This window comes from Platichthys flesus, chromosome 13, assembly GCF_949316205.1.
Source record: "Platichthys flesus chromosome 13, fPlaFle2.1, whole genome shotgun sequence".
In the NCBI taxonomy this organism is placed as follows: Eukaryota; Metazoa; Chordata; class Actinopteri; order Pleuronectiformes; family Pleuronectidae; genus Platichthys; species Platichthys flesus.
The window spans coordinates 3,414,471-3,437,358 of record NC_084957.1 but is presented as its reverse complement, the minus strand read 5'-3'; the positions used below and the strand labels follow the sequence as shown (position 1 = coordinate 3,437,358).

General features: G+C 44.8%; 1 protein-coding gene across 10 annotated transcripts in view; it reads right to left on the bottom strand.

Annotated features, from left to right (window-relative positions):
- tns1b (tensin 1b) overlaps positions 1 to 22,888 on the bottom strand; it is a 132,015-nt gene that overhangs the window by 23,175 nt on the left and 85,952 nt on the right. For all 10 annotated transcript variants that reach the window (XM_062402311.1, XM_062402302.1, XM_062402304.1 and 7 more), the window contains 12 exons: positions 18,804 to 18,853; positions 15,651 to 15,822; positions 15,186 to 15,236; positions 14,960 to 15,082; positions 13,490 to 13,554; positions 12,643 to 12,726; positions 12,162 to 12,274; positions 12,012 to 12,072; positions 10,459 to 10,534; positions 7,825 to 7,954; positions 7,560 to 7,623; positions 7,306 to 7,430 (listed from right to left, as the gene is read on the bottom strand). In XM_062402311.1, coding sequence (XP_062258295.1) covers positions 7,306 to 7,430; positions 7,560 to 7,623; positions 7,825 to 7,954; positions 10,459 to 10,534; positions 12,012 to 12,072; positions 12,162 to 12,274; positions 12,643 to 12,726; positions 13,490 to 13,554; positions 14,960 to 15,082; positions 15,186 to 15,236; positions 15,651 to 15,822; positions 18,804 to 18,853 — 1,114 coding nt within the window. The remainder of the gene's footprint in view (positions 1 to 7,305; positions 7,431 to 7,559; positions 7,624 to 7,824; positions 7,955 to 10,458; positions 10,535 to 12,011; positions 12,073 to 12,161; positions 12,275 to 12,642; positions 12,727 to 13,489; positions 13,555 to 14,959; positions 15,083 to 15,185; positions 15,237 to 15,650; positions 15,823 to 18,803; positions 18,854 to 22,888) is intronic.

Sequence of the window (22,888 nt, the reverse complement as noted above, 5' to 3'; positions counted from 1 at the left end):
ATGTCCACTGGCTACAGGAGTGACGTTACTAAATAAAAACCATGCAAACATGTTCAAAATGTCCTCTCAGGCCTCAACTGCTATAACTAATACTGGCCAGTGATTTAAGATTCAGGAGGAGCCCAACAGATGAGGACATTCAGCTGCTGTACACCTTCATGTGCAGCATTTAGCCAATGGCGTGATTGGTATTGATTTGGTAACAAAGAATGTTTTTACTGTACATGACAGCTCAAGATCATTTGTTACAGAAATAATGTGGCCTCGTAAATGATCTCCACAGGAGGCTGCTCCCATCTTTGAGCTGAACAGATCTGACTGGTGCAGATTCATCCAGAAGCAAAATGAACTAAAGTCCAAAGAGCTTTAAGCACAGCAGGATATAGAAAAACCTGCAGCAACAGTTGAGCTACTGCCAACAATCCATTCCCTCAAAACGCTGAGTCAAATGTAAGTACACAAACCCACTCTGGCTTAATGAACACTTCACTTGCAGCTCATTAAAAATGCATCAAAGATGAATGCAAATCGATGTGCGAGAGTGCAAACTGTGCTAAGACGGAGGAAACAAAGCACAAGGTGATGGATGGAGGCTTCAAACAGGCAGAAGTGAGATATCCATCAATACGGGCGTTTCTTTGACCTTCAAAAAACGAGTCACAACTGATCCAATGCCACGGGTGGATGCTGCATTAGTCCTGATCCGACATTAAACTTCAAAGTGAAACACAAAGTCAATTAATGTTCCTCAAATCTAAACATATGGAGGCCTACATATTTAAAAGTGTTCATTAACATAACCTGTAACCTGACACCACTTAGGCTTCATTCAGCCTTTGTTGGTCCGAGGTAGAGACTATATTTGTCCCCCACTAACAACAACACATAAGTACAGACACAACCAACACAGACACACACACACCATGAATTATGTACCAGCCAGACGGTTCATCCATGCAGAGCATTATGTTTCATTCCGTCTCAGGAAAAGTCATTAACAGTCGTTAGCAGCCGGGCAGTGAAGGGAAAATGTCGGGGGCCAAATGAGAAGAGCATCTGATGATCTGTCCATCTCACTCTAGAGGTGAGGAGAAGCTTTGAAGGGTCCAGTGAGACTCCTGTCAGCTCCGGTTCCAATCAGCATCCTGGTAAATGCCACAGACACAAACTGGTTCTCGCTCCTGACCAGACACAAACTGGTACCAGAGCTGCAGCAATATGATTCTTCACGGTGGCTTTAACTGCCAGGGAACGTTTCAGTGCCTTCAGGCAACAAAAATGTTTGGTGAATATTTGGATGTGGAACATTCCAGTGTCCCAACGCACTTCTCCAACCATTTCAATGAGTGAGAGAGAGAGGAGGACCAAAAATGCAATTCATTTCCACAGCTAATGAGGCAGTGTTTGCTTCTGCCCTTCATTCCCAGTTGATTTCTACTGTTTGTCTAATATGCCAAATTACCACCTAGTTCATCCCCTCCCCATATAAACCCCTGTTGTAGTGTAAAGTGTCATTTTCATGAACCTGGAGATGGAGAGGATGATTTCACATTATGCTGCTTTACAAACTGTGTTTCTTGGGAAGTTAAGAAAACCTTTATAGGAAAGTGAAATGCATGATTAGGACTCTCTTTAAAGAGAAAGATAGAAGAAGGGAGCAGAGACCAGTGTACATCTCCTCTTGTGTGTCCATCCACCTCTTGGCTGTAGGAAGAGGGCAATTCCATTAACTAAGTAACTAATTCCAAATGATGCCCAGGTCCAATAACACACCCTAAATACAATAAAAGTACAATAAAAAGTACAACAAAGGTTCAAAAGATAACTTTGTTTGATTCCCAAAGCCGGACAGTTAAAATCACCAAACACTGGGTGATCTCCCCTCCATGTCCCTGAGTTATGGCCAGAAAAGTCTTCTCTGAGAACATTGTGACGTTACAGCTGAACTTAGACCTTTTGAATGTAACTCGTTAAGCTGTAGTTTTGTATTTCATGCAGTCAGATATTTGTGTCAAACCATCGTAATGATAACTGGTGTTACTTCAGTGTTACTGAAACCTTTACAATAAAGTACGACACAAACAAGAGTACACTATGTATCACTGAGAGAACTGAACACACATTTTGTACCTGTTACATCATATCCAAATATAAATACTTTTTGTCACAATCCATGTAGCACACACACATTTAAACTTGCCCCACAGTCAGTGACAGCGGCCTGACAGTGGCCCCCTGTCCCTGTCCCTGTCCCTGTCCCTCTCTCAGTCCAAACAGGGACACAACATTCCCTCTGTGTCCACTGCTCTCTTCACCAGTGGCCTTTCTTTCTCGGTCTTAGCTGTTATGCAATCTGATCAAAAAGAAAGTTTGGAGTCAAAACAGCGTAATCCCCCTAAAGCCTCAGACCAGACTGAGGGACTGATAGAGCAGAGGCCTGTTGCCAACACAGAGGATCCCAACGTTCACCTCCGCAGTCAGAGTCACAGACAGAAGGTTCAGGTGCAGGAAGGTTCAGGTGCAGCTTGTAATTGATTATCCACGCTGCGTTCAGGTACCTGAGGGTTAAGGTGGATTGTTTTCTTCTGGAAAGGGGGCTCGTGTGATTGGAGCCTGACGAATCAGCATGTGGTTGTAAGTGTCTACATCCTCCATTCCAAACATCTCAGTGTCTGCCCGTTGAGACTGAAACGCATCCCAGGAGTTGTCAAACAAAAACAGGGTTCATAAGTTTGTAGGGGTTTAAAAACTTCTCTAAAACTCCAGTAGTGTGGACACCAGGCGAATCGGTGGCAGATTAGATGCGTTTGGAAAGTACCTACCCTGCCGAGGGGCCCACGAGCAAGCAGAGATATTATTAGAATGTAGAAAACAGTCTCTACCATGATATCACTCTGTTGAGTTCATTTCTTTCTCCACCAGGATTATGTAACCCCTCCTCAAACAGACCCCTGTCTGTACCTCACACAAATACACACTTAAATTTAACCTCCCCCATTTAAACCCCGGTGTTGTGCGACAAGCATGCAGCAGAGAATAGTGTGTGTCCACCAGGGCCGACACGGTCGCCTCTGCTGGATGAGTTAAGACAGTGGGGATGAAAACACAAACATCTCCCTGCGATGTGAAAGGGAACAAAGACGAAGCATTGACCTCCTGTAGAGGAAGTGCAGAACGGCACAAAGACACAGGCCACACAGGGGAAAGTGTACTGGAGCTTGAAGGAACAGTAACTTAAAGGCTTTAGAAAGTAATCTTACAAAGAGACATGAGAAATACAAATTGGTTCATTTTCTTTCTAGAAATTGCAACAATACCTTTAAAAACTCAATTTCAGTTCTATTTTTGTAGTTGAAAATCTTGCAGTTTACATTTCTTAATCCTTTTTAAAATAAATTAAGTCAACATCAGGGTTAGATGGCTGCATGATCATCTGCATGCTTGTGTTTTCAACCCATTTTAATTCCGATTACATCCTATAGCTCACTTTAAAAAGACTCTCAGACTGTATGCTCCTGCAATGCACCTCAACATTTTAACAGTATTGTATAAAAGCCGTGGACAAGATTAAACCCAGAGGATTCACCTGCTTGGTTGACGCAGTAAAAAAAACATTTAACAAATGAAACACCGTGCGGCCAAATGCCTGGATAATAAACAACCTGATGTCAATCATTCACTGAGCACCTGCCATCAAAATAGAGTTTCTGGCTGCTGATGCCCACGTCCAGAGGCTCGAGCGAGCTACTCACATGCTGCCACAGACGTCAGCTGTTAAACGTGTGACGGAGTTTCTCTCCAGCAGCGTTCTGAAGAGCACAGGACAGACTGAACACGGGTTCGAGGGAGGAACTCCTCCTCAGCTTGAATGGAGGCGCCAGTTCCCTCACTTCTCAGGCAGGTCGGAGAATGGCTGGACCCACGTTGGCCCTGCAGTGACTCTAAGAGACTGTCTGTGCCGAGCAGCGGTGAAGAGACAAGCCCACAATGACATTCTCCGTCACTCCTCCTCCTGTGCATGTGTGCACAAAGGAGCTTCACACGCCAGTGGAGGAGTTTTTCAGCCTTTAACTCCTCCAGCTCCTCGGAGGAGAGAGAAAAGGATTCTCAGGAAAAGGTCTATTTAAACCAACACAGAGAAACAATGGAGTGGAATCAGACGTGAGTTTAAAACGTACGACATCTGATTTCTCTCTCCAATCTCTCATCGCAATTATTCCAACAATGCAGCGAATGAGCCAAAAGTCAAAGCTCATCAATCTTTCCAAGCAGGATCCTTGTTTCTATGTTTATACAGACCTTGATCTTTCAGTCAGAAAACGACTTCATGGCAAACGATTTGATCCAGTCAGGTTTGAGAAGACAGGCTCTGCTCTCTGAGGGGATTCTCTGAGAACTCATTCCATGATTTTACATCAATCATCAGCCAATAACCAAATAAACCCTAAAACATAAAGCTCAACAGGAAGGTTTCTGTTTTTGTTTCAGGAAGGAAAAGTTCTATATGGTAGAATATGTGTTATATATATATAAAATGACCAATTAATCAAGTTCATTCTAACTGCCACACATTTATTTCAGTTCCAGAAAAATAAGGAGATAAAAAACAGGTGAAGAGATTAATGAGTAACATCTGATCCTGAGACCTTGTCCAGCAAAGTAACAGGTGATAAGGATAAAATATATTCATTGAAAAGGATTTGATCATGACAAATATTCTGTGTCTTTATTTTGATAACTAAAGGCTGATGTCTGCATGAGTGAATTGTGTAAATGTTTTGTGTATTTTTCTTGCTCCTGTTTTTTACAAGGTGCAAGAAAGACACAAATACACACACGCCGTGTTGACATGGACCCACAGCAGCTGTAGTGAGAGTTTGACATCAGTCTTTGGAATCCAGCGACCACACAGACATCGCCCCCCCCCCCCAGCGTCCATCCCATCAAAACACTGGCCCCATCATTTTAGGATTTGTGCAACGCCTTGATAAGCAAAGAACTGTTGTAAGAAGCCTCGCGCTCAGAAAAGCAAACTGCAAATCCAACGACAACAATACTTTTTACTTCAAACCAAAGACACATCCTCTCCCGTTTTCCCCTCTGGGCTCTAACTGCTGCTCCATCACAGGAGTTAACTGCCTTTTCAGCACCAACCAGTGTGAAGCCAGATGACAGTGGAAACACTCCGGTTTCCTGGAAACCCTTGTCTCTGTGAGAGGGAACCATTCTAAACGCTCTTTAAATGCCATTTGGAAGCTGAGCTCATTGAGAATTCAGAGTGCACTGTCCCGGCTGAATGAAGCACAAAAGGCACAAAAGGCTATTATGGGTCTGGCTTGAAGTCTTATCGACTTCTCCAAGTCTCAAGTAGCTAAAATAAGAGCTGCCGATTGTGTGTGTTTGTGCGTTTGTGTGTACGTGCAGTTGATTGTATTTATTGTGTGTTTCTGCTCGTATGTAAAATTGAAATTGAGCGTGTGTGTGTCTGTGTTTGTGCGTGCAAGCTCCCCGGAGTCAAATTCAGATTTGACCATATCATCGGATGACAGAAGGTAAAATGATGCACACAAGCAACGACACACATACACACACACACACACACACACACACAACTCACCTCCACTGAAAGGGAATGACTAACACCTATGCTATTTTTGCGAGGCCTATTTCAAGCAGCCGAGTGTGGGGATGATGTTTTATGGGAACTGATAAAATGAAGCCAAGGGACCTCCGACCTTTAATAACGGGAGATTAATAGAAACACACAAGACGAATCAAGAACATTAATAAAGAGAAAGACTCCTTTTTAAAATCAAAATATGTAATTTTGTCCTTTTCACTTTTGAGATCATGTAAAATGCTCCGAACTGCAACTTTGGAATTCATCACTTGTTGAAAATGATCAATAATTTGTTCAAAGGAATAAAAACATAATATTTCTAACTTACAAATGCATTTTCTCACTTTGTGTTTCATTTAATTTTCATTAAATTCCATTTGCTTCCCAGAATCTGAAGCATTAATGCTGATACTCTGTGTTGGAGCCACAGTCGGTGCTGGGTCAGGTCACAGCTCATTTCCTCTTTCCTTTGTTATCCATCACACAGACGTTATGAACTCCTCTTTAAAAGGAGGTTTATTGACAATACACACCAGGTTTCTACTTATAGTCATTCCAAAACAAACTGATGATCCAAACATGGGCCGCCGCTCCTGAAGGCTAAACAACAGGCTCGCCACTTTCACTAAGGGGCGTGGCCTTTCCTCCTTTTTTTGGGTGGCGGAGACAGCAGCGTTCTTTGGCCACAGAGTGACCACCGCTCCCTCGATAGTTCGGTTCTGTCCACGCCTGTGGAGAAACCCAGGAATGTCTCGCACGGCGCTCTGGGACGCAATAGAGGCCGGTCCCACCGGGCCTCAGGCTTCTCTGCGGCCGTAGTTTCACCACAAATGAATTCAGCTGTGCCGATGTCTCTCCTCCCTTTCAAAACACAGTTTACATCTAGGAATGCGTCTCTCAGTGCAGACTCAGGCTGACGTTGATGCTCTTCCTCAAGCTGTGTGTTTGCATTGAGTCTCAACTCTGTGTGTTTCCATCATGAGCTTCAACATGACCTCAGTTTGACCCGGTCGTGTGGGAGTCTTAAAAAGATAAGAGTGTGAAGCAAGTCTTTAAAGTCCATCAGGACAGAGGCTGAATCTGTCCTCTGTGTCACGCAGGAGGACAAACACACCCTTGTTACAGGGGATCAACTTGGTTACAGGCTGTGTATGTGTGTGTGTGTGTGTGTGTGTGTGTGTGTGTGTGGTATGAGACCAGAATAGCAGCACAGCTTCCTCTCAAGCACATTAGAACACATTGCCGCAGTCACATGTGTGTAACACGCATGTAAAGCCACCGTATAGATGATGAGAGGAGCATGTCCACTCACTGACCTTGTGTGGACCCTCATTGTTAAGAGGCAGAGTGCTAAAGTCATCAAGTAGTTAGAGCTCACATGCACTGATGTGAACCTGATGTGTTGGCTGTTATTTAAATGAGATTAATTTACTCAGAATAACTGTCAGGTTATTGCACATGTGTGTTTGTGGCCATAAGTGCAGCGTGTTAACTTTACAACCCACAATAGGGGGCGTGTGCATGTACCGTCTCCGTGTGTTGCATTGATGTGTTTATTTTGAATTATATTTAATTTAAATTCAACAATAATCTCATCTAGAAGTTATTGAATCTTATTGAACATCCCACGGTGCTGCAGGTGAGTTCCTGTTGTTTACGTCAGGGCCTCCGTCAGCCGAACTCACCGTCTGCAGTGTCCTCACAGCTCTGGTTGAAGTTTTCATACGAGTCCCAGCGAATCAGGGGATCCTGTGTGTTGTAGTCCACCGACACGCTCGGCCCGTTCTCCAGGTGATCCATACCTTGACCAGAAGTACAAAGAGGCAGAGCAGAAACGTGAATGTCTTTCAATCGAAGCAGATATCAACCTAAAAGCAAACGTTCAAGTGTAGGAGGAAAAATGAATGTTGTGGTGAACCCGACACGTTGATGCTTACCATGTATCTTCTCCGGCCCGAAGGAGAAAACAAACTCCACTTTTCCATACTCTGGAAACCTGTCGTCTGCAGGAAACGTCAAATTAAAAGAGCGCCCAAGGTCATTACAGTAACACACAGGTTATAATGAAATACATCTACTCTCTTTACAGGTGAATAACATTCCCTGCAATTTGGATTTGACTCATTAGCAACATTTGCTGTATTAAAACCATGTAATTGCTTGATGCGGAGGAGAATCAGAGGAACTTGTTTTTCATCCGTTACCTTTGAACGTCTCGTCGAGCTCATCCTTCCCAAAGACGATCCCCAGGTCGTGAACGGCACACGTGTGGAACTGCACCCGGAATATCACGTCCCGGCACGGGCTGCGGTAGCGCTTGTGGTAGCACTTGAGCTGGAGGGCGAAAAAAAAGCACGAGGAGGAAATTTAAAACGATTTCTCTATCGAGCAGAGCCACCGAATGAATAATAGTGTCAGGGCTTATTTACACCGAGTGTCAGGTTTGATGAGAACGAAGTAAATGTTGTGTTCAGCAGAATCAAATGGCTCCTGTAGCCGAGCTCCACACGGCTTCAAAGCTGATCCACTCACAGTGTGAAGTGAGCACAATATGAAAGGATCTGAGTGGAGTGGAGCCAGAAACCTGTCAGGTTGATTCACAGCGAGGTCTTTCACCAACCTGGCTCCCAGCTAGAAAAAGCATTTAAGGCGTTTTTTATATATATCCCTCCCGATGTATGGCCTCTTCATGTACACGTTATTATCTGCACTGCTTCTCCCTGCACAACAGCTTTAAGAGCAACACTAAAAACCACACGTGGGAAAATCTTCTCTCTCCCTCCTGCTGATTCCCTGATGTGAAGCCCGGACCTGTGGGGCTTTTACAAGGACCTCACATTCACAGGTACTGCAGGAAGATTTACAGTAAAACCTCAAAAACTGTAAAGAATCATAGAGACATGGCAAAGTGAAAAGCATCCCACTGCTAGAGTGAAAATCACAATTATCTATCTACTACACTGACAGCTGGTATAAAGAAAACATCTTTCACTAAACCTATTTTTCGACTTGTGGAGCCATATCAGACCAGGACTTATAAGGGGCGAGGATGAAAGGAAGGCAAAGTAAAATATCCTGTGGCTCAGCACAGCTCTCCGGAGTCGGTAAGCCTCCCACTGAGGGGTCCGTTTCATGAGGAAAACAATGCTGCTGGGCCAAGTTCGAGAACAAAAAACAGAAGAAGGAAAACATTCATTTTGGGCTTACATGCTGCTTCTGGGACCTTATTCACACAGCACATTCAATTTTCACCCAAGCTCCCTCCTGCGAAACGGATGATCTCTAAAAGTTTGACAGCATTAGGCTCGTTCACTTTCTTGCAGCGAGGTAAACAAAAACATGCAGATCAGAATTAATACGTGACTTCCTGCCTCTGCAGCACCCAGCACCTGATGCTCTGAGGCAGATATGTGTGTGGTTGTGAGGAGAGAATCTGCTGCTTTGCTCATGTGTGAAAGGAAAACTCCAGAGAAGGTCCGGATCCTAAGTGGACACTCTCTGGGGTTAATGTCTTCAAACGGAGTCAGGCCGGTTGTGCCACATCTTTATCAGCTGTCTCATATTCACAAGAAAGACCTGAGTGGTGTCGATCTTCTCATCCAACACTCGGCAAGAAACTAAAATGTGGAACTAACTCAATATATGATGTATTTTACAGTAAATTGTTTGTTGGGACATTTTGGACGACTTAAATGTCCCTTAAATGGCCAGTGAGAGAAAAAAACCTGAAAGATTTTCCTCCCTAATAATATATATATTATTTTTTATCATTCTGCAATTAGTAATTTATTGCCAGGCACAAAATCCACAACTCATTGCACCTGCACAAGAACACACACTCCTGCGGTTTTTAAATATGCCAGCACACACTCCAGGCCGACTCCCGTTTGACCATGAGGCTGCAGTCCCCACTTTCCATGTCATCTGAATAATAACAAGCCTCAGCAGGCGGCGGCTCAGTCAGATGATGCATTCTGCAGAATCCATTAGTCCTTCTTAAATAAAAGATGAGATATGAGCTCTGAGGGGCCGAAGCGGAACGGCCCCGAGCGCACAGTGAGTGCTGCCTTTTGAAATCCTCCGTGCCTCCATGCTGAGCCACATTAAGGTCTGAGCAGAAACTTGTGCTGATCTGTGAAGTTGTTCTGCTAAAAACATACATGCAACTATAAAGCAGCATCTCTTTCACTCTCTGCTTTCTAGATTTCCAGAAAAATCTGGAAAAGAATCCTTTTCCAAGCTGATGACATGTCTTATTAGGACCGTGCTCCAATACGCTGCTGGAAAGGAAGCCCGCGGCCATTTTGACATCATAGTTTCCAGGAAACGTATTGTGTGCTAATGAGGGTCTATAAACTGAGGTATAGGACCCGGGCCAAGTGTCTTTCCCCTGCTTTTTATGGCCCTATTTTTTTCTTTCTGTGAATGGATACTATAAACTGCTGCAGCACATGCATAAAGTACATACACCCCCCCGACGTCAGAGTGGAAAAACCAACAGGATTCCCTCAGTAAAAAAAAAACTATAAAAATCTGTGCATCATCATCCGTGCAGATGCTCTCGTTGGCGCTCTGTGATTATCATCGTTTAGCCCAAACACTGGAATAGGTAGGACAATAAACTTTTCCTTGTTATTGATTTCACACGTGAGAACAAGAACAAAAATCCAGTGGCAGTTTCTCCAGTTTCTCATTTCCTCGTTAAATTCACAGAATGTGACTCAAACAGCGGAGACACTAAACCAGTGTTTAACTCTGTAGTTAAGCTCTCGCTGCTGTGTGTGTGTCTGTGTGTGTGTGTGTGTGTGTGTGTGTGTGTTTGTTTGTGTTGTTCCTACCAGGATGTCCCCTTTCAGAAGAAGACCAGGCTCGATAGTGATGCAGATGCTTGTCTGGCTGTCGCCCTGAACATTACTGTGAAGGAGAAAAATAAACATGTCACATAAATCATTGGCCTTCATCATTATTACTGTTATTGTTATTATTACTATGAACATTGACACAGCACTGCCCCAGTTTCTATTTGAAGTCACCTGTCTGCTCATAAGTAAGTGCACATGATCCACATCATCTGTATTGCTGCGAGTGTCCGACAGTGGCCATCCCAGAGTGTAGGAGTTGTGCGATTCTGAGCTAATTTGGGGAATTAGTGTCGACACGATTGTCTAAACTGGGAGAGTGGGATCAAAGGGTGGAGAGTGCTAATGGGGAGCATGTGAGAGAGAGTGGGGAGGACTGGGATTTTGGGGCTGGGCGGGTTTGACAGTGTGTGAGTGTACGAGCTCCGAATGTTTCACACTTGGTTGTTTTGTGCGGCTGTAAAAGTGTTTATGGCACCGACACCGTTGTGAGAATGGACGTCGTAGAACTGGTTTCAAACCAGCGGGGTTTACTATTTACAGAAGCAACTCTAGAGCACTTAACTGCTCTGGGAAGAAGGTGGAGCTGAAAGCGGATCTAAGACACAACTTTATGGATCAGGGGACTGTGTGTGTATGTGTGTGTGTGTGTGTGTGTGTTCTGTTCAAGTTTGTTGTTTGCAGTAAGAAACCCACAGAGAACGATCACCTGACTTTGCAGTGTGTGTTCTTTGGTGAGTTGGAACCTCAGGACAAGTTCTGATAAATCTGTTGTTCACTATCTGCCCAGCACCCAGCAGCAGACAGGAAGAGACAGTAGAGTGTTGTACTTTGTGTTACAGCTGTTTTAACCTCATCTTCAAGGAAAGTTCTGCCTCAACCCGACAGGTATGGGCGCAATAATTCAAATCTGTTGAAGATATTATCAATTTATTATTGGAAACTGCAGGATCTGGACTTAGCGTGTGTGTTTTTCTGATACCATCCCTCAGATTTTCCATTATTCACCCATAACAGCCAGTGTATGTGTGGCCATGTAAGTGTAGACCGTATGAGCCTCACCCAGCACAGCTCTCCCTTCCTATCCTCTCCTCTAAACCTCCCTCCTTCCCATAACAACAACAGAAAGCCTTAGAATCCATTGTTTCCTGTCTGGCCCTGGGAACCAGCGGGGTCCTCTGGCAGGAAAAGGCCTTCAGGCGTCCACACAGATGCCTGTCTGCCTATTTCATTGGCTCTCCAGTCCCAAATAACACGAGGAGAGATTGCAGGATCTGAAGTAGGGAAACAAGAGCCTGCAGCTGGGGGAGGCTAGATTAATAAAATAATGTGAGTGTAAACTGGCAAGAGGGATGGTGTGTGTGTGTGTGTGTGTGTGTGTGTGTGTGTGTGTGTGTGTGTTAGGGGGCAGGGGAGTTACAGGAGAGGCTATAAAGGAAAATCTGACTTTTTTATTATTGAGCCATTAGGAGCTTTGGATCCCTGGAATCTTGTAAAAGCAGTCGAGTGCGAGGACGTTTTTTAAGACTCACTAGATCCCAGATGTGTAGACAGGCTGCATGGCCTGGTAGATTTTGAGAAATGGACGACAACCTGGAAAACACAAGAAGTCAAAGATAAATGAGGTGCATGGAAAAAAGCCTGTTGTGTTTGAGTGAGTATCCGTGTGAGCAGCGTCTCACCTCCTTTGGACTCGAAGTTGGGGATCCCATGCAGGATGACGTGGTGAAGAAACAAGGGTTTGTTGTTGATCTTGATGTGACCGGAGAGCAGGCCGCTGAAGTACTCCACATACCTGAGGACATGGACACAACGATACTTCAAATGATTTCTAATGTTTCCCAACAAAGGGATGAAAGTATAAGCCTGTATTAGTGTATTATTCTGTCCCCTAAACTCCCCCGCTACGGGAGAACCCCATCCAATAAATATCAAAACAAGCATGGTCAAGTATTTTCCTTTTTGAAACTGCGGTGAACCAATGACAACATCAGGAAATTCAGACCTTCTGGGTTTGGATATGTCACGAGGAACCGGTCCCAACTAAATGTTTTCCTACCTGTTCCACTGTCATCAAGTGGATTCCCACAGCTCGGGAATGTGTCAGTTCACTTCAGGGTCAAATCTTACTTGAAAAAAACAAGAGGTGAAGCGAAAACTGACCTTTTCTGTGATGGCTGACCCACAGGAAGCACTTTGTCCTCATAGAAGCGCTTCATGGCGAACCTGTCCAGAGCCTGGTCGGCGCTGCACGCCAACAGAAAGGTTTGGTGAGAACAACTGTCTTTCAATTTTATAGTGTCTGCAAATTTAGGCCTCTATGGGGAGTGTCACCTCTGCTTCATGTTCTGGCTTCTTGCTGCCACTTCAGTTTTATAAATGGACTTCACCAAAGCTTCTGATTGACTTGTGAGATGATGGGATTATAGAGAGAAATCGAATTCTTTGTCCAGAGAAGAGATGAGCATGTATTCCTTTTTCTTTCCCTGGCTAATTATCACTGTTCCAAAAAAAACCCAACAGGGAGTCATGCGCTCCTCTTCTTGTTTGTGTTGCTTTACAAACTGTTTTTCTATTTCGGTTGAATCTAAAAACTTGTGTGTATAATTTCTGTCTTATGATGCAGTGCTAGTTAACGCTAACTCATCGCTTTCTGCTCATAATTATCATATCAGATAGTTGTGTTTGGAGATCTCCAAATAAAAGTGTTGTTCTGCAGTCTCATGTTCTTCCTCCTCCTCCTCCTCCTCCTCCTCCTCCTTCTGCTCAACACATCTCTGTCTGTTCCTCGGATGTGGGCTTTGGTCTTATGATGAACAATCTGGGTTCATCTAGTTTTCCTTTCATGTCTGCTCCTAATATATTCTACCCCCCCCCCCCCCTTCTCTCTTGTTTTCTTCCACTTCAAATTTTTCTCTTTTCAATCGTGGTGCTTCCTCTCGCTCTCCCACTCTCAGACTGTCTTGTGCAAAGTGTACAGCTATTCAGTGCCGGTGTATAACAGACCTACCTTGCAGATATGTTGCTGTAGTGCATGTAGGCGGCCACCACCACTCCAGTTCGGCCCCGGTTGCCCTGAACAGAAGTAAATCCACAGGTCGTTATCCAACAGGCTCTGCTGTGACAGGTTGTTTGAGATGCATTCCTCTTATTCACGAAATTAGACGCACAATTGAGACCCTGCAGCTTTTACAAAATAGAGCAATACACTGATGCAACTCACAAAGTGTAACAGAGCATAATGAAAAGTGGGATGATGTGAGAGGAGGACGACGACTCACAGGAGACGGATCCAAACTGATCTGAACTCAACAGAGCCAAAGATATTCTAACTTTCACATCTTCGTACGGGTCCGTTACTAAAAAGACTTGATGCTATATTTCCCATAATGCAACACAACACTACATGCCAAGTGACAAAGGCTTTCTCATAAACATCTGAAATCCCCGAGCCCCAGCTGAGATAACCCGATGACATCATCAGGTCATATTCTCAGGGACATTTTAATGGTGTTTTCACAGGTTGAAGATCCAGCCTCTCGTCAGCAGAGCTTTATGTGTAACACTGGTGGAATATCCCTTTAAAGACTGCTGACATTACCCAAGTGTATATATATATATATGTGACTATACCTGTTATTTATATGGTCAAAAAGCATGTGTTACTATGGCATCAAACCAGTCCTGAATTCCATTCTTTTTATCCATCAATCCATCTTCAAAACCAGGATGCCTGTGGAGAGTAAGTGCGTTCCGCGTTATAAATACTGTGGCCACTTAAAACCAGCGCGGGGCTGCAGTGGAAATGATTTGTTGATATGTGGAAACCCAACACGGCCCTGCTTCCTTAGTGACCACCACCACAACGTCTGAGCCCACGCTCTCATCACCAGCGTTGCTCAACTCCCAGGAAAACAACACCAGTCGTTATAGCAGCCGACTTGTTTGCAACCTCCCAGTGGGAACGTCCTGGAATGAGGCGCGGAGGCCTCAGGATCCCATGGTTGGTTCTTGCCGTTGCACAACACACAATCGGGAACACCGTGGGTTCACCGTGAGAGTGGTGAGGTCGGGCAGTTGTGTTTGAAATGTAGTCTTTATGGTTTGTGTCAGCGTCTGTGGGAGCCAGAGGAGTGCGGCTCGCCACAAGAGTGTAATGTGTTGTAATGTAAGTTTAGGGCAACAACAGGAAAATACTGGTCAGTGCAGGTTTTATGGCATAGTAAAGGGTAAAGGGGTAAATACACTTAAACGGTCCTGATGAGTGGTGTGCCTGGCCTCCCTAATTTGTGTTTTCCTAACCCCCGTCCAGCACAGACCGACTCAATCAAGCACACAAAGACACACACTCTCACACAAACACTCAAAGAGAAGCTGCAGGGGGGGGGGCGGGTCCTCAGAAGAGCCTGAGAGCTCCCTCTACTGTCTGGAGACAGGTGCTCCACCCCCACAGCGTCCACTCGTCTCTAAGTTGTCTCACCTTGTTGTGTATGACCACCACGTTGTGGCTGTCCGCGGTCAGCCAGGTGTCCATGGCCTTGCAGATGCTGCAGATCTTGTCCAGGGCGGGAGCGTGGTGGTCCGGCCAGCCAAAGTCCAACACCTGAGGAGGAAGGAGACGGATCGGTGGTAACAGGACACACGAGAGGAGAAGAAGAAGAAGAAGAGGAGGAGGAGGAGAGAGGAAGAGGAGCCATCGGGTTTACCTTTGGATTGAGTTGGCTGATGTCATAACGCTTCTCACTGAGGTTGAAGAGCTGAGGACGAGGTGAGAAAGAGAGGAAGAGGAGGAGAAATGTGGGTCAGTCTTCACTTTTACAAATCATCATCCTTTGCAGGTTTTAAAGAGGTGGGTGAGCTGCTGTGTGATGGGGGGAGCTAAGTTTGTTGATTATCTTTATAGAAGACGTGAAAATGAGGAACCGTTATTGTTCTTGTTTTAGACAAGAACAATACTTTAGCAGATGCATGTGCTCCAGAACCCCAGCGCTATGTGAATGTGCATGTGGCTGGAAGTGAGGAGAAGCAGCTGACGATCGGCTGATCCCAGCAGCTGCGATGACTAAATGTTCCCGTCTGATCCTTCACGCTTTGCTTCATTCACTCTGAGAGCTGATTGGCTCTACCGCCTCCAGGGGTTCGTGCAGATGTGTGTGCGCAGGAAGCCGTACCAGGTAGTTGTGGCCGTGTTTGGAGCGCAGCATGGACGCCACCTCCTGCAGGTTGGCGGCGTAGCTCTGCTCGTCCACGCTGCTGGGGAAGGAGACGGAGATGATCCTCTCGGTGATGTAGATCAGGTCCAGCTCGTAGCTCTCCTCCAGGGCCTGCAGCAGACTGGCGCTCCTGTCAGAGACACAGAGAAGTGGGTTTCCCTTCACTGGGGGTCACTTTCAAGACTCGTGCACCAAACTGGGCGGTGTGGTGCATTTCAGACGCCCCGCTGGGCAGAGACAAAACAACTGGTGGACAGCGAGAGATAGAGGATTTAATACTCAGAGTCATGCAGCACATGTGATGTCTACACACGCGAACGTGTTTACCAGACCAGCTGGTTTGAGTTCGCCTCAACTAGAACACGCCAAGGACACATGTAAGAAAAGGCCTAGATTCAACAACTGCAGATGTTTCTGTTATTAATTATTTGCTTATTAATTTCCCATCTTTTTTTCTAGCTGTGTCTGTGGCGCACATTTACCATGACTCAGTTAAAAGTGATAGATACTCTTCTCTTTCATATTTCATATTATTTCATGAGCATGACTATATCCACTGCTGGAAGAGTTACAGATGATGCCTTCCTATTGTTTTCTTTGTAATCTATGTTCTTAATTTTAAAAACATAGATTACTCTAACCCTCTATTAACCAATCCTATTCTAACCTAACGTAACATAACCTAATTCATTCATTCTTTTTCTATAAAACCTGATTGGCTGAACCACACATGACACATACACCTTGAGCAGCGGGTCTGTTTTCTATCTCCACTTCACTCTATTATCAAATAAAGACTTAAAATGCCCTCGGAAAACCCCCTCAGAAGTTCCTTAAACCCAGAACCTGACACGTTGCTTCCATCTCAACACCTTTCTCCCACTTGAGGAACATTTCTGTCAGTGTCCCTGTGGGTCTTGTCTTTCTCAAGACTTCATTCCCACGTGTCTGCAGAGACAGTGAGGATATGAAGACAGGGGAATAACCAAACACAGAGGGTGAGAAGAAGAGGTTGGGGGGGGGGGCGCCCAGACTGCAGCATATTTCCCACATTTGTCAGCGGTGAGTAGCCCCTAAAGGAAATTGCTCATATGTCTGGGAGGGAGGATGGGCTCGGCCCGGCCATGCAAACACTGTAACCTGCTCTGTAACTGTACATCTGGAGCCACTCAGAACACGCTCACTGAATATTATCCATGACTGCAGATAGAGGGAGAACCCGAGACGCCGCACATGCTCTCCTTCATGTGCCACGATTAATATCTAACTTTAACATTCAGCTGAAGAGCGTGTTTTCTTATGTTCATTGTTCCTTCAACCTGAATCTCTCTGCTGTGTGTTCTCTCCCCTCTTTTCATCGATCTCAGTGTTTCTGTTTCTCTCTTTCCATTCTCCTGTCCATCTCTGCATATGTATAAGTCCTTAGCCTCTGGGTTGCAGTCTGGGCCAGTACAGACCAGTGGTTTGGTTCGGTTCCAGATCCACCAGCATGTGCTGACCGGCTGAGCTCCAACCCGCTCCACATCGGCTGGAGAAATGAAGCGATTTGCCCTTTTTTTTTTTTTTTACTGCATATCGCATTTGACGAATGATGCATTATCTCATCACGCTCAATTTGAGCTGCAGTGATCTTCTCCTCGGAGCCGATTGGACAAACACCAGTTGGGAAGCAGGAATGTTTTTATCAGGAAACCGGAGACAGAAGCCCGGGAAGAAATCCTGCCAGGTATTTATAACAAAAGAGAATATTTCATAGTAATAAAAAGAAACATCTAAGACTTTCTCTCCACTGTTTAAAATACTGATCCAGGGTTTTGATCAAACCTGTTTGTGATGGCTGAATACCAACAGTTTCTCATGAAGCTTTATTGCTATGAATTAGATATTTATCAAACAATGACTTTATGATTACTTTCAGCCCAAACACCTCGTGTGAATTGTCAGTTTGGATTTGAGTAACTCCCTCTCCACTGTATATTCACAACAGCTGAGTAATGTGGAAGTTATTGCCCCTGGTGACAAACCCACAGAGAATTATCACCCAGCTCTCACAGTCCGAGCTCTCAGCCCCTGTTTGTTTATTGATTTTTGATTTTCCGTCCCACAACGAGTTTATAAAGATGAATAAAAATGTCATAGTTGTGTTTACAGCTTGTTGTTCTGCCGCTAAATGGCCAAAATAAAGATTTTTCGAATCTGAGGTTTACGTGTAAATTATGTTATGTCCTCTCGTCAAAACAAACAATAACAACATCTGGCTTACAAACAGTAAATATCTATTCCCAGATCTATTTTGTGGAGCTGAGATTTAGACATTTAATATAACTTCAACTCTTAACAAGGATCAAGTCTCTCGGTGTTCCCTGAATTTAATTTGAAAGAACATCGTATAACGGTCTAAATTTCAAAACACAAGAATTTATGATGCAAGATTCATGAAGTCTATCGCCCTGTTGCACAGTTTATTGAATAACCCTTTGCCTAACAAAGTATATTCCTCTGTAATTATCTGAAATATGTTATTCAGCCTGACTGGATCTAACAGTTTGATTGGACTGCATTCAGTTTTTACATAAGAGACGACCAATCACATGACTGTGCTGCTGCTGAGCTTCAACACGACTCTAACTGGGTGTAATCCAATTCACTGGATGAACTCACACGTAGTTTGTGTACATGATTTCTTTATGATCTCTTCACTTTACTCTGAGCAGTTCAAACTGCCAGTCAAGCTGAGCGTGGCGCTCCGACGTGAACTGTTCTGGGGTCAGGTTTTACAGATTAATTACACAACTGGCAACATCTGTGGCTCCCCGGGGACTGAGGTCAGCGGGGTCGACACCAAATATCTTTTTTGTCCAGCAAAGCAGAGGGAGCTCCAGGTCAATGGAGGGGCATGTTGATCTAATTGTGCCTCTGATAAGACATTTTAAAAACAGCAAATATCCTCTTACATCCAGACTCACATTTTAAATATTGAGGATTTCAGGCCCGGAATGTGACAGAGGATGGAAAAGAGAGGAGAAGAGAAGAGAAGAGAAGAGAAGAGAAGAGAAGAGAAGAGAAGAGAAGAGAAGAGAAGAGAAGAGAAGAGAAGAGAGGAGCTTCTACCTTGATGGTCGGCGCCGGGACTCCATGCTCTTTGTGGATTTTGTTGAGCCCTGAAAGACACAAAGAAAAACACCAGAGCTTCATCATTGTCCTGCACAATATTCAATCACTAGAGTGGAACCCAGATCCCTAAATATGTCTGAATATTTAAATGTAGATCTCTGAATTAGGTCTAATTTTGAAAGGTGTATAAAGGTGAAGAACAATTCCTGCATCCAAATGTGTAAAGACTCAATCTTGGCTCATACACAATATGTGAAACACGGTGAGATAGTGAACAAGTCATGATGTTTGTCCTTCAACATAACTTTAGTTTCATGTTTTATCAAGACTTCCATGCAATATAATAAAGTACAATAAAACGTAAAGTGCATACCTTCCCCTTAGAGCTAACAGTCGCCTTATATTTAATCAACTGCCCCAAAAAAACTCATTGATTTCAGTCCACATTTGTTTTCATCAAGGTCCATGAATCATTCCCTGGGAAATTGGTGACAGGGTTAAAAACAAACTAAACACAACTTTCTTAAGCGAAGGGAAATAGTTAATAGTACTACTATTAATAATAATAACAAATAGAGTCCATGATGTGAGCAGAATCGATGGTGGATTTAGTCACAGCATCACGATGCAGTGATTTACTGTTTGCAGTAAAGATCTTTGATTGGCGTCTCCACACGGGTTCACTCTTGTTTCTGATGTTGAATCTGACGAGTTTGAAATTTCGGCAGATCATTAAATGGGTGTCTGGGGGTTTTGATGTTTCATATTGGAGTTGTGAGAGTCATGCCGACTGCGTGGGAACCGTTGGACGGAGCAGGTCTCAGATCAGCTGCACTGAGCCTGGAGCTAAACTCATTTACGACCCAACTTGCTCCGATGCTCTGATGCAACAGGAACCAAACCCACAGAGACCAATTCTGATTATTGCTCTGCTCCACATTTTAAGGATTTTTACCCACAATGCACAGAATGTGCAGCGAGCCTAGAGACCAAGCAGAGAGGCCCCCCCACCGCAGAGGAAGTGTGGCTGAAGGTGATCGACTGTGTTTGGCTCCAGTGAGTCCGGCCTGACTCGCCTCCCCCTCGGACCAGCTCGAGGGGGGGGGGGTCAAAGGCCATGTGGACTTGTTCACTCCCCTGCGGTGTTTGGGTCACATGCACACAGGAGGGGGCTGTTCTCCATCATCATCCATTAGATCAGACTGGTTGGCTAACCACCAGTGTCAAGAGCGTGGAGGAGCTTGAGTCCGCGCTGCTCTCCTGACTCCATGTCAGTGCACCACATGTGTGACCAGTTAAACATGTGAGTGTTAATGAGTCAATTAAAGCTGTCAAATCTAAATATCAAATAAACCCTTGGTTTATATCAGAAATTCTAAAAGTTTAGATCTCTTCTCATTTTGTGGATTTGTGTCAGAGCACTACACGGCGCTGCCTGAGAGTCAAAGGTTTGTGGATCAAGTCGAGACCGAAGTCCAGAAATTGAAAACAGACGTGATTATCTTCACTGATGTCTGGGTGGGGCGACAGGGAGGCTATTTCAACTGCTGCTGTGGTCGTATCTGGCCCAATGGAGAACTGCCTGTGTTTGGAGTGGGGGGGGGGCAAAGTCAGACCCTCTGTTGTGAGGAGGTTCCCTGATGCTGGATTTCAACTATGCACTGTATTCTAAACCTTTAATTTAACATCATTAGTGATTCGTCCTCAAACAGCTCTACACTTTTTATTGTTTGAACAGTCTATAGTGCAGAGGGAAGTTTGTGTTCATCCTACCTGGTTTGTCTGCAGGGAAGATTACATTTTATTTTTTAAATATTTGCACGTTGGCAATATCTGACCCAAGTTCACAACTTTTGATTTAAAAAATAAAAGCTTAGTCACTCAGCTCGATATAAAGCCACCAAACAAACATGCTTTTACTTTAAGGCCAACTTGCTAGAAGTGATTCCATGAATGTTGCTGCCATGACGGGGATCAGCTGCACTTCATCAGGCAACTCACATTACACAAAGTGTGAAGCCAATAAGATGAATGGTTCTGAAGTGTGTTCCACTTTCAGACAGATCGGGGGAATTAGAAAGTAGACAAGCACATATGAGACATATGCTAATTAGATAACGTTTCCCAGGGTTCTTTCCCTTTCCCACTTCAACAAAGCCAAATGCACTTTCTCCCATTAACTCCCATGAGTCTGTTCGTTTCTCCTTCCACATTTCTGTCTTTGTTTTGGCCTAAACATGTGAGTGGGATGCAAGGGGCCATAACGTTCACTGAGGATAACGAGAGTGTAACTAAAGGATTAAAAAAGACGAGTCCAGAGACAGAGCATGAGGACGCCTGAGAGCTGCCGGACGTCTTCTTGTGCATCAGCAAACAAAACTTTTTAAGGTAATCATGTTTGAGAAATGCCGGTGAAGCGATACCGAGCTGATCTGGGTGCCACCAGCTGAACCAGTAACACACGTAGAGAAAATAGCAGCATCTTAATTAGAGACTGGAAGAGTACAGAGAGTTCAGGAGGAGCTACAGTGAATCCACACTTTGTCTAGTACACATTACTCTGAGCTGGAGTCAGAAATCAGACAGTAACTTCATGCAGATGTTTTTGTCATTATGTGAAAGACATTATGATCAAGTATAAACTCTGAAGCGTCACCCTGACGTGAATCATGAGATAAGTGTCTATTTTTAAACACGAGCCCACAACCAGCAGCAGAGGAAAATCATGAATCATATCTGCCTCGGGTTCAGATCAGTAATCGAGAGCAGCGGACACAACTTTAGAGACGTAAGCTCCTGAACACCTCGCAGTCCGAATCCTAAAGCCTGCTTCTCTCCTCTGACAACTTGCAATGGGTGGGAGGGAGGGGGGGAGGTTAGAGGGTGAGGAGGAGGAGGAGGAGGAGGTGGGAACTGGAGTGGGGGGTCCCGCGGGCCTGTTTCCAGATGAAAACCATCTGGGGAGGTTGACTTTACAAGCAGGCCATACAAATTAACCATCTGAGAGAGAGAGAACGAGGGAGGGAGGGAGGGAAGGCAGGAGAAGTTGGGGGCTGGTAGAAAACTGAGAGAGAAACTTTTTCTATGGCAGAAAAAAAATCACAAAGCAGCGAAGGAGTGCACAAGCAAAGAAGAAGCTACACAACCCAAGACGACCATTTTCCAGGGGGAACCCTCCAACCATGAGGCTCCACATCATCCATCCATCCATCCATCCATCCATCCATCCATCCATCCATCCATCCTCCACTTCGTCCTACCGTCCTGAAAAGGTAACCCGTACTCCATCGCCATGCCCCCCTCAGCGAGGAGAGCCGCCTTCTCAGAGACCCTCCCCGGTTCATCTCTGGAGAGCTGCTCTGTGTCCGGCAGTGAAGTTGCTCCTGGGAAAGCTCTCCCTTTCTTTCTCTGACAGCGAAGGAGGAGGAGGAGGAGGAGGAGAAGCGGAACCAGAAGAAGAAAAACAAAAACAACCGAGGGGCTCTATTTAGGGCCGCTGCCTGCCGTGGGCCACTTCATGCTCCCGCTCAGACCAGTCTCCTCCACAGCGCTCCCAGTATAGTCCCTCTGTCCACTCCCTCTCTTCTCTCTCTCTCCCTCTCTCTCTCTCTCTCTCTCATTCCCTCTCCGTCTCCTGTGTGTGTGCTGCCCCCCCCCCTCTCTCTCTCTCACTCTGCCTCCCATCCCATTATCTCTCACCCTCGAATTCAACTTTTCCCTCCCCCCCCCATGTACGGATCTAAATCTGCATCTGCCAGCCCGTTCTGACCCTTTAGGCAAACGTGGGGTTGGATGCATGTTTGTACACACAAACACGTGCACATACACAAACAGGAAACTGTTGCTCTACACAGCTTTGCGTGTAAAATCAAGTCTGACCAACGTCCTGACTGTGTAAAGGGAGTTTTTAAGTGTTGTTAAGTGTTTAAATAGTTTACTTCACAAAGACGACTTCACACAAAACATGTACAAGTTATTTCTATTCTGCATTTTCTCAGGTTTCTGATCTAAATTCGACATGTGGATGAATCATCCGACCAGCCACTGTGTGTGAGGGAGGTCCATCCAATATGGAAAAGTTA